General features: G+C 40.1%; 1 protein-coding gene across 13 annotated transcripts in view; it reads right to left on the bottom strand.

Moving 5' to 3' along the window:
• The window catches only part of Sox6 (SRY-box transcription factor 6), a 543,724-nt gene that overhangs the window by 277,887 nt on the left and 253,065 nt on the right, over window positions 1–12,772 (bottom strand). For all 13 annotated transcript variants that reach the window (XM_036195545.1, XM_036195551.1, XM_036195535.1 and 10 more), the window contains one exon: window positions 9,215–9,422. In XM_036195545.1, the coding sequence (XP_036051438.1) occupies window positions 9,215–9,422 (208 nt within the window). The remainder of the gene's footprint in view (window positions 1–9,214; window positions 9,423–12,772) is intronic.

Genomic DNA, 12,772 nt, shown 5'->3' on the forward strand with positions numbered 1-12,772 from the left:
CCCCTCACACATACACTCTCAAGACATCAACTGAGAAAGTGCATACATCTCGGTGCCACAGATAATTCAGCGCTAAGCTAGGGCCTTGAAGCCATGGATTTGTAAGTACTTCATTGGACAATGTCTTCTTTAGACATCAAAACTGCATAGCTGCTTTTATCTCTCACTTCATAAATATTCCAGGATCAAAAAGAAGAGATAAAAATGAACACTTTCAAGAATAAAGAAAAAGGAATCATGAGATTGGTAGAAATGAGTGATTTATTCTGAAAATAATTTGGGAGAGAGGCACCCTGATTAGTGGACTCTTAAGTTTAGATATGAAAATTAAAAACAAAAAAAATCAAAATATCATAGAAGTTTAGAATTTATCCTTCAGTAAATATCTAAGCCAACATCATTTTATAAATTTAAAAAATAGAATTTAAATCAATTAGTCAATTACTTGATACCATGAAGTAAGTTACCAGGGATAATGAAAGAATGCACACCAAGTCTAAGCCAACATCTGAAAGAATTTCTCTTTTTTATTTTTACTGGAGGTTTGCACGTATGCCTGGTAAGTACATATTCACATGTATGAGGACTTGTAGTGATCAGAGGTTGACTTCAGGTCTCTTTCTCTATAAGTCTCCATCATAAATATTGAAGAAAAGTCTCACAAGCCCAAAGTTCATAGATTTGGTTAGCCTAGCTAGCCAGAATGCTCCAAGGATCCTGTCTCCACCTCCAGAGTGCTAGGAGTATAGGCAGACCTCCAACCCATTTGGTGCTGGGTATCTGAACACTGAGCCACCTTCCCAACCTCCTGGAAAGATTCTCAGACCTTTTTGTGATTAAACCTAGACTCTGCATGCATGCATCCAAGCACACAAATGCTGAGGTATATGCCTGGCTCTCTTCTTCCTTTGCTTATTTTGAGACAGGGATGTCCAGGATGGTTTTGAACTTACTATGTAGCTCAGAATGGCCTTGTACTTGTGACCTTCCTGCCTGAGCCTCTTGAGTAGTTGGAATTACAGGTCTATGACATTCTAAGAGAGAAGCAAAGATTTCCATTGAACAAGTCAATTGGCTAGAAAAATGTCTATGTCAATAGAAATGATAGGATAGAACAATAATCAAAAGGATTGCAATTTTGAATTTAAAATATTTCAGAAAAATATGAAGGTTGTGAACCCAAGATAATTAGAGGTCAGGAATTACTCTAATCCTAAAAACACATCACAAAATGGAAACATCAATAAAGAAGATCAAAAGGGGAACAGTGTGTTTCCTAACAAATCCAGTAATCACAGTCAGTAATCACAGTCCAGCAGGAGAACAAGGCACCTGTGTTTGGCCATTGTTGAAAGGGCTGAAGACATTCTATTATGATACAACAAAAAGAAAATCGCAGCAAAGGGCCCACTAGAGACTCTTGTTGAGTTCTGAAAATGTTAGTGACTAAGGGAAAACATGAAGAAAAAAAAAAAAAAAACCTGAACATTTGAGGAAGATAGACCAGAGTTCTAGATGGTTAAAGCTTTCAGAGAACACATGCATGAGGCAGGGAAGAGAGAGAAAAGGGGAGACAGAGACAGAGAAAGCAAATTCTTTGAAAGCAAGGGGGAAAAGAGTACACATATTTGTTACTTCCCCTGGAGGGAATCCTAGGGAAGACATGTGCATCATGTCAAGCTCAGGAATCTCCCTGACATTATTGTCTGCACTACTGAAAACTGTGAAAATCAAGTATCTAGAGAGAGAAAACAGTAGAACACACTGTTACATGCCACACTACAGAGTAGTATGTGGAATATTATACAAAAGCAAAAATGTATTATACTACACAGCACAATAGTCATATAGTACCATCATGAATATACACAGCAGGGGTCTCAGAAAAATAAATGGTAGCATCATTTATATAAAATCATAAAGCAAACAAAATTAAACATATTATTTAGAAACAAATTCCAAATTATTTTAGAACAAAACCAGAAGAGAAGAGAGCAAAGTCCTGGCATATCTGAAGCAAAGACTGCACGGGTGAAGAGCACACGGGAGTCATGAAGACTGACGTCTACAGCAAGCTAGATCCACAAGCTCTGTCCCCTGCTCATGGGCTAAGCAGCAGTTGCCATGTCTAAATGACCCATATCCTGTTCTGTTCATTTCCCTTTTCAAGTATAAAGAAAATACTAAAGATCCAAACTGTCCCCTACTTATTTCTTGAAATTCACAGAATAAATTCTGAAGATATTGTAATGGATTTTCAAGGGAAAATTCAAAGGGGAGAGGAGGAGACTGGCTCCAGTAAATCATTAGGAAGCCACCACTTTCCAAACAACAAAATGCCTAGAGCACCTTCAACACCCTTTCACTTAGAGACAAACCTGAAACAATTGCCTGTATCTGCTAACATTATTAGTGAAAAGAGCCAGGAAAAAAAGAAAAAACAACCTTTTAAATTTGAGGAGCTAGAAACAGGCCAAGAAATCTACAGCATCTTTTCAAAGCAGAGGCCAAGCAAAGAGAAGTTAAGGAGAGTACTCAACTGGATAGTAAGTTACCCGGACTGTAAAGGGGCCACAAAAGAGCTGCAGATAGAGCTAGCTACCATTTGTCCCAAAGGCCTGAGGCCTCAGAACACTTGCTCATTCTGTGAGCCCTAGAGTTAGTTACATGACAGGATGACCAGTTTCCAAAAATTAGAAAGCAAATACACCTAACTCACTAATACACTAAGCATAATTTCTACACAAAACAGTCCAAAGCAGCTGCAAGAACACAAACATTATCTGGGGAGAATATATTATAGAAGAAGAAAAAGTGAATTTAAATGTAGTTCTGACTACTCAACTCCTTCCTCAGCAAATGGTGAGCAGCTTGTGGAACCTTAGTGTTCACTTGATATTTTAGAAATGATATCCTGCAAGGGCTGGAGTGCATAATCAAAGCACTTCTGTGTGCATGTGTCCATGTGTATGTGTGTAATATGTATGTATGTATGTGTACATGTTTGTGGGGGTGTACACAAATACATATGCATAGAGGCCTGAGGTCTGGGAGTGTCTTCCTCAATCACTCTCCACTTATTTTTGAGATTGTACCTGGAGCCATTGTACCAGAAAAGGTTTAGAGATGGTAAGACTTCAACAACCAATCAAAATAATGGTAAAACCCTAATCTTCATACATTCTGCCTTAAAATTGTTTGGATGCAACAGCATGGGCTGAATGTCAAGGTGCTCTTTCTTATTATTACACCACAGGATTTCACTGCAACAGGAACACACATTGTTCCTGACAGGAGTCTGAAACCTCATCCAAGGCTCCAGCAACCTCGGTGGCTGACAACACTGCATTCCACATTTCACAGCAGGGAAGAATGGCTTCCAGTGGAAAAACTTTAGTATCAGCTTTTCCAGAAGGCCTAAAAGGCCAGCAAAACTGAATTGCTCTTCCAGAACACAAGAACACCATCGCCACCAAATATTAAATTCCTTAACACCCTGGGATATTTCCTACAGTCTGTGGCATACAACGAGATTTTTATAATATTTCCCTTTGAAAGTTTCTTCAAATAACAACCACTGTAATAGTTACGATAACAATAGCAATAATAGATGTAATGAGAAAAGTGATATCCAGTCCCGACAATCCAGCTTCACAGATGAAGGAACTGAAGCATGGAAGGGTTAAGTCACACACACAAGTTCTCATGGCGAGGAGATAACTCTGGCTCCATTTGAGTACTATCCTGTGTATCCATAGTGTTCCATGTGCCTTAGTGACTGACTAATGCTTGATTTTCATAGCAACACTATAATTTTGGAGGTTTGAAAGAGAATGATAACCATAGGTTCATATATTTGAATACTTGCCCCCCAGTTGGTGGAACTGTTTGGGAAGGATTGGGAGGTATGGTTTTGTTGGAGGAGGTATGTCAATGGGGGCAGGCTAGTGCTCTCTTTCTCTCTCTGCTTCCTGGTTGTAGATCAAGATTTAAGCTCTCAGCTGCTCCCTCACTTCACTAACATGGACTCTAACAATCTGAAACTGCAAACTAAATTAAATGCTTGCTTTTTATCACATTGGTCATGGTGTTTTATCACAGCAATAGAAAAGTAACTAAGGCAATAATGATGCACGTTTAGGGTTTAAAAAAAAAAAAAAACAAAGCACAGAGAAATTCAGTAATGTGTGCTTTGGAGTTCATGTGGTAAATGCTGAGTGACCATAAACTCCAGCACCCTGATTTAGCTCCCGCTCTAACTCTGCATGGCAGTTTGTAGTGCTTTTGTTAGTACTGAAACTTGGGCTCAAATCCATATCTACCTCAATATAACATATGACTTTCAAAAATGAGTTTTCACATCTTTTTAACTACACTAGACAACACCTTTAGTACACTGAAACACACCACATATACCCTATACTTCAGTTGGAACACAGGCCAGATGACTGTTGAGAGATATAAATAATGATACCAGTGTACCTGCTACACACAGAAACACGCAGTCATTCTGGTACTCCCAACAGCTACAGCATCCTTTGAGAAACTTGCCTTGCCAGAAACCCAAGCTCATTGCCTTTTGTGTGTGAGCACAACAAAATGTAGCTATGTGTTTGCATCACCCTGATGACCTAAGGTACACCATTCAGTGGGAAAAATTCATACTCTAGTCTCTGACCCAGGCACATCTCCAGAACCCTGCCTGAGCTGTGTACTCTCCATGCTCTCCAAAAAGGCTTCATCTACTCTGATATTTCTGCCTAATTCCAAGCAACATTGCTTTCTCATGATGACAGTAATTATTACCCAAAGGAGAGTCTTGAAAAGTGCAGGGAGTCAGAAAGTTTTGTCAGACTGTCTACTTGAAGGTGTTCCTGTTGTGTCCCTGTCTCTCACGTGACTCCCAATCCTGACTGCGACCCATCCCAGCGGCCTGGGATCATACACTTAGTAGTATGATACACGAGCCATGACAGTGGCTGGAGCACTATTATTAAGGAGAGATTAAAACAGCTGTACATTATGCTGAAGCACTCGCTCTTCCCTCCACAAACAGACGGTCCTGGATTACAAGCAGCACTTGACCGTTTAAATCACGACAGCCACCACATTTAACCAGCTGGACCATATTCTCCTAGCGCTGCCTGTTGACCTCCTCAGTCGCAGCTGCTCAAATGCAATTCTCATTAGACAACTTATTTTCAGAAGCCAAAGGATTCTCTGATTAAATATATGTATTTAGATATAGAAGTCCTTTTTAAAGTCTTCATTTTCTGACAACTGTCACTTATGTTAGGACCCAGTTATGCTAGCAACAATCTGGGTAACACAGGGATAACTGGAAGTCATCATCAACTGCAGCTGAAGAATTCTTACCCTGGAAGCATTCTAACCTGACTCTATCAATCAACGCCTTTCTGCATGCATGCTCTACCCACCAGTATCAACTGGGTTTTAGAAAGAAGATTCTGAGATGTCATCATTCAACCCATCCTGGTGTCTATCTACTCACCCATCACTTCCCTGCCTGCCACCTACCTTCTCATCTTAGGACACACAATCAAAAGTCAAATTCACAGAAGCAGAACCCCTGTTCATCTTCCCACCAGCTTCACTGTTAGAGAAGGGGTGCTTCTAACAGAATGCCATTGTTCACCAGCTTCTCGGCAATCTAGTCAGAGCAATGCTCAGGAAAACAGTAACACAGTAGACCAAGGCATCTGCCTGGAACATTGCTGTAAGCAACGCTTTAAAATGGACAGTGATAAACTTCATATAGATGAGTTTCTGCACTAACAGGAATGAGAAGGAAGGTGTTCTTAATTTGACAAAGAGTCAAAACATTCTCTGGGAATAACTCCAGAAAGGTCTTCATTTATCATGTAATCCACACAGGCTTATCAATCAGCTGATCCTAAAATATGACCCTCAAACCATGAAGTAGAAGTGAAGGAGGGATGATATATGTGCAAAGTTCTTACATGCCCCATGAGTTGGACCAGACCAGAGTCTTTGAAGCACAAAAGCCAAGCAGGTGCTGGAGAACTAACTGACCTCCTGAGACCTACACTATAATCATTTTAGAATCAGAAATCTACCCTAAACTTTAATGATCTTTCTACATTTCTTTGTTCTCCCACTATATTACTCTATTCTATTACCAAAAGATGACTGAAATCAGTTTTCAGAGCTGTGGAGTGACGGAGTGGGTACAGTGTTGGCTGTGAGAGTGCCAAGACCTGAGTTTACGATCCCAGGACTCATGTAATGCTGGACACAGATGAGCATCTGTAATCCCAGCATGCCTATGCAACCAGAGAGGAGGAGATGGGACAGTTCTTCCAAGTTTGTGGAGCAGTTAGTCTGATGTACATGGAGACAAGCAACAAGAAACACTATCTGCAACAGGGTGCAAAGTGAGGGCTAACACCTGAAGTTGTCCTCTGATCTTCATACAGTCACTAAGGTAGGTGTGCTGTACATACACACACACACACACACACACACACACACACACACACACACACACACACTTAAAAATGGGATTAAAAACTAAAAAATTATAAAAGTCAGAATAAAAATTAGAAACCATATCTTGTTCCCATTTGCAAACCATATTTGTTCATTTTTTTTATGGACTGTATTACCACTGAATTACATCCTCTTGGATGTTGGACATCCTCTTGGTTTCCACACTCATGTGTCATCTTCTGAATGCCTCTCCTGATTCCATCTCCATATGCAGCCCTCCTTTCCCATTTCTGCTAGGTTAGTTCAGGCACTTATCATCTCTAACCTAGAACAATGTCCTTAATGTCTGTCTTGGCTCCCATCCACACTACACCAAACTTCCAGATTCACTTTCTTGGAAGAAAGTTCCAATCCATTACTTTACTGGAGTAAGACAGTCAGCTCCTCCATCCCTTTCAATATAGCATTACAATTCCTTACCCAAAACAGCCTGGTTTTTCATCTTTATATCCCATATGCAACTTCACCTCAAGTTAGAAGGCTGGCTGTTTTAAGTGCAATGCCTGTTCCCTCCCTGAAATGCCTCTCCCCACATTCCACCTATAGAAATTCCTTCATTCTCCATGACTAGCTAGGACTTATTCCCCACCCCAAACATTTTATCTGTACAGCATGCTTTCATGGACCCTGCCACTGTTAGACTTCAAACTAGATTTCATTCAATATATGTCTTTTACCTTTTACTAGAATACGAATTGTTGAAAGTTGGAGATTACTGTCTTATGCATTATGAGCACAGCATGTCACTAGCATCAGAAACCTCAACCTTGAGTCCATAGACTCTAAGAGATATGGGTAGGCAGAAAAAAGCAACCTTTCCCCAACTAAGCCCAGCTGGAAAATTTGCATTTCCTTAAGTGATGGGTGAAAGCAATAGTCTATTGTGGCTATAATGTCATCACACTAACAACAGGCAGCTCTCTATCCCACTGTACTCCTTAGAACTGCAGATGTTAGGTATAGCATCACGAAACTAAAATGGCATTGCTGGGGCCTACCTTAAGCTTTATTTTACTGTACTAGTAAAGGATCACATTCTGCCTTATCACATTTTAAAAATTTTTTGGTACTTTAATATAATTCACTTCTCTGTAAGTCTGTATTTCATTTTCTGAGTTTGCCATACCTCTAAGAAAGGAGATATAGGCTTCAGTAGACTGTTGAAGGGAGTCATAGAGAAAATAAAACTCTGAAAGAGCAGAAGGGTCAACACAGAGTTCACACACTAATGATCACATATGTTCCCCTCTAGAGCATACTTGTTCATGTTTTAAATATAGACCAGAATGTACCAATCATCTTATTTCACAATCTAAAGACAAATAGAAGAAACAGATTACAAACTACTGACAACTGGGAAAGAAACAAACAGCTTGCAGTCCAATATTGAAGAAGCAATCAGTGTACATGAGCACACATCCACACACAGGTGACAAAAGAGACACACTCGTACATGGGTGTGTAAGAAGATGAATATGGATGCAGGCATCAAGCAAACACAAAAACTCTAAAGGTCTGTAACTGAAGAGAAATAACTGTAAAGCTGAACATCCTGATTACTTCAGTGGTCTCCAGAGGCATCATTACATTAAAGCATAGTGGAATAATTGACATTTATAATGTGATAATTATAAGGAACATCTCAACTTCACATAGTTTGCAGCTTATAAGAAACTTTTATATTCACTGTTTGAGTTAATTCTCAAAATGTTTGAGTTACCATGTCAAACACAAGGACCACAGTAACATTTGAATTCTGTGGCTTAGATACATTGAAGAACTTGGGGTCCAGTGGGTGTTAGATAGGGCTGCAGTTCATAAGCTATCACAGGGTAACTCTGGGTCATCATAAGCATCTATGTACATGCCAACAATCTGATTGGCATGACAAGGATGTGAGAAAGACCTTTTATAAAGAGTTCCACAAAAATCAATTAAAAGCAAACTTCAAGTCTTCACAAGAATAAAATTGTTAGGTGTACTACCTGTTCATCAAATCCTAATTACCCTATAGTGCCATGGAGGTCTAAATTTCACTTACAAGTGATAAATCCAGGGCTATGTTAAGCCTGAAGTACACAGTTAAGAACACATGTACACACCCATCGTGATAACCACACAGAGCATTTTGTTTAAACATGTAGTCCACTGGGGATTCCTGTAGAGAAACTGAGTGCAGGACATCCATGGCAGGTACACTTCAAAGCTCCCCACTGGAGGTCATTAGCAGCTCTCCACTCTATTCCAACACTCAGGGTCGAATGTAAAATTTAAAATGTATAACAGTCATAAAATGGAAGAAAAAACACATTAGAAAAAAAGTTTTCTTGGTTTTTAAATGGGACATACGATCATAAAAGCTATCTGCCAAAAGGAAATAAGAGGAAAAGCACTAAAATTGTTGTAAGGAAAATTCCCTTGCTATCTTTTTCCAGGGTGATGGGTAAGGTTAGTTCAAATCCAAGCGGAGGGTGGGGGGTGTTATAAGAAATAAAATGTACAGGTTTTGAGAAACCCGGGGCTATCTGCTTAGCACTCCTGGTGGACTTCAGGCAGCTGTCACAAGCTAGGAACAGTCAGTCACCTCTGAGGTTCCTAGCTTGTGGCACTTAGGTACTTCAGGCCCTTGGGATTCTGGTCATTTTGCTATGGCTGAAAGAAGCCCAGAGGGGAGTTCACATACCCTCTTGTTCAGACCGAGTCATCTCCTCCAGCTTCTTCTGCTTCAGCGTATCCACCACATCGGCAAGGCTCCCTTTGCGGCGTTCCGGGGTTCCAAAAGTAACACTGTTCATTATCTCGCGCTCCCGACTCCCTTCGTCAGGCTTATGTGGTGAGGTAGACGTATTTCGGAAGGAATATAGGGAACATAACTTATTATTTTCTGACTCCTAGAAAAATGAAAAGAGAGTATAAAAAAGAAGTCATTAGTGTATAGTTTCTTTCAAAAATACTGAAAAAAAAAACCCTAACCAAAGAATAGCATATGATGGTCACTGGATCAAATAAATTATATTAATAAAATAAAACAACCCACTCAGCAAAGCAAACAAACCTGCCTTTCTGATAAGCAGTGTTGAACTCTAAAGTTCTTAATTACCAAAGGATCTCAACTCAAATCCCAGGTTCAAATTGTTTCATTTTTTGAGGTAATAAACAACAAAACTGGACATTTGGCTTTTCATTCACTCATGCTTTGAATTTATGAATGTTCAGGTTCAGTGAACCAGTATTAGAATTGGTGAAGTTTGTCTCCCCAACTAGGTCTTTTTATCAGCAATACTCTTCCCACAGACCAAAATATGTACATAACACTGCTGTGGATATCACTCTGTATAAATAAAATGCTGATTAGCCAGTAGCCAGGCAGGAAGTATAGGTGGGACAAACAGAGAAGAGAATTCTGGGAAGTGAAAGATGGAGGGAGAGACACTGCCAGCGACCGCCATGACAAGCAACATGTAAAGACACCGGTAAGCCACAAGCCACGTGGCAAAGTATAGATTAATAGAAATGGGTTAATTTAAGATAGAAGAAGTAGATAACAAGAAGCCTGCCACGGCCATACAGTTTGTAAACAATGTAAGTTTCTGTGTGTTTACTTGGTTGGGTCTGAGCATCTATGGGCCTGGCGGGTGAGAGAGATTTGTCCTGACTGGGACAGGCAGGAAAATTCTAACTGCATAACACAGAAATGTTTTTCTTCCATTTAGAAAGAGTGGAAGTTGTTTCAGTGCCCAATATTCACTGCTCACTAGAAATTACATAAAATGTCTAAACCTCTGCCAGAGAGTCAGCAATCTGAATATTGTGCCATGCTGGGGTTTGTAGGAATTGCTTTTTTCAAGCTACAAATGTGTCCATAGTCACTGAAGCTCCCATCCATCCCTCAGCCTTGCTCCTGATGCTCCAGCATGCTATAGCATGCTTCTCATGTGGTGTTTTAGAGCTGTGTTTAACAACAATAAAATACTCATTGCAGAAATGTTTGCACAGGAATTACTTCACAGTATACAAAGTTTGCTAACGACTAGTCAGCTCCATCTATCAGCTGCAGGGGAGGGAGCAAATTTTAGGTTAAAAAATAAACACCGCATGGAGATTTTTGAAAAGGAAATAGTTTTGTAACTCTGAATCAGAACTGAGGACTCTGGGATAGAGAGATGGTTCAGCTGTTAAAAGTGCATGCTGCTTTTGCAGAGGACTAGAGTTCAGTTCCTAGCACTCACATGGTTCATTTCACAATTCTATAATTCCAGCTCCAGGGTACTCGATGTCTCTAGTCTCTGTGTGCAATTTTATTCACAAAGTCACATATTCACATTCACAAACCCACACACAAACCCAAACATAAACATAATTTAAAATAAAATAATAATAAAAAAGTCTTTAAGAACCAAGGATTAGAGGTAACTGTTACATGGCTATAGCCCTCCAGTAGTCCTCCATACACATTACCTGAACATAAATATTCTTTTCCTGATTAAAAACAATAACATCTACAAAGTGTCTATTCTTTAGAGGCTGCAAAATCCTAATGGCTCCCAATCTCTTTCCTTCCAAAGGCAGCCCAGCCAGCTTGAGTGAAGGAGGGCTGGAGCTGGGTCAGCAGCAGAGCACTGGGCTGGCATGCACAGTGACAGGTTTGTTTTCCAAAGAGGCTAATGCAACAGAGTCAGCACATAGTAGTGGGGAACATGAGACCTAAAGCAGTGGGTCTCCATGTGCATTAAATGGGACAACAGCTACACTAAACAGAGGCTGGGGTCTGGGTGCTCCTGATCATAGGGTGGAAAGGGCTCTATTTTCAAGGTTGTTGGAATCATAGGATAAGGTAGTACTTTAAAAGCCTCTGGGCATGGTGCTGAGCCCCGTGAGCTGAGGTGATGTCCTGAAGGAAGGGATAGATACAGGACTAGGGTTAGAAAGATTGTGAAGTAAAGGCATTGATACAACTTTGAGATTAACTTAAATACCATGAGTTCCTGAAAATCTACTAAATTGTCTGTGTTAAATGGATAAACTGCACAGTATGTATTTCAATAAACTATTTAAAATAGATGAGATGAGTCTTCAGCTCCCTGCCTTCACATTATTGCAAGCACAATGCCCGAGGGGATGAATGCAATGGCTTCAATCTGAAACAACTCAGAAAGGACAAAGTAAATAGGTGAGGCCTGAGCTGGAATTCTTTATCTTACACCTAGATCATCTCAGGAAAGATTCTAAGAGCCAGAGGCTTGGGAGGACTGCTTCAAAATAGTGCTTTCTGGATATGACAGGGCCATCATACTCATGAACTCACAGCAGCTGTGGTATCGGCACAGGGTCTGTACAAGATCAAGTTGTTGACACTCTCACATGGATAGGGGAGGGGCTCATGCAACTCCACCTCTAGTGGAGAACTCTTGACAAGTGATCAAGGCTGAAGGAAGGAGGGTCAACTTTCTTCCGCAGCATGGACTGCCAAGTAAAATAAACATTAAAAAATTTTGAAATACCAGATATGAATTTGGAAGGAGGATGGGCAAGGGAAGAGTTGGGGGAGTAGGAAGCTACAATCTAAAAACACTGTATTTTTGTATGAACTTACTAAAGGAAATATCATTAAAATGGAGGGGAAATGAATACTTAGAGAGAGTAGCAAACATACTTTGACAAAACATTTCTAACCATCCCAGAGAGTTACATTATTTTGTGGAATTTTTCTTAAGGAATTAGTTTATTTTGTAATTTTCTGGGGCCAGACAGGTCCTATGCCAGACCAACTGAGGTAATTTGTGCAAAGACTCCTTCCTGCATTCCCTGCATGAGCTCAAGAACATGAGTACAGTGGCTAGGAGACATACGTCTGGACTTCCCGGTAGGAACTATTGCTCCCTAAGGAAATGGTAAAATAAATGTAGGTGGGAACTGGAGAGCTGGATCCATCTGTAAAGTGTTTGCTATGCAAGCATGAAGACTTAGATCCTCAACCCTGATGTAAATCTGGGCATGGTTTCATACACTTACAATTCAGCTGCTAGGAAAACAGAGACAAGCCGATTCCTGAAACTGATTAGCCAGCTACTTTAACACAAATGAGGGAACTATAGATCCAATGAGGGACCCTATCTGGAAGTAAAGGTGGAGAGAGAAGAAGATGCCCAGTATCAACTCTGGCCTACAAAAGGACACACATACACATACTACAAAAGTAGTTTTGTAAATTTTTAAATGGTGTTTGGCCTTAATATATATA

The sequence above is a fragment of the Onychomys torridus genome, chromosome 1 (genome assembly GCF_903995425.1).
Source record: "Onychomys torridus chromosome 1, mOncTor1.1, whole genome shotgun sequence".
Classification (NCBI taxonomy): Eukaryota; Metazoa; Chordata; class Mammalia; order Rodentia; family Cricetidae; genus Onychomys; species Onychomys torridus.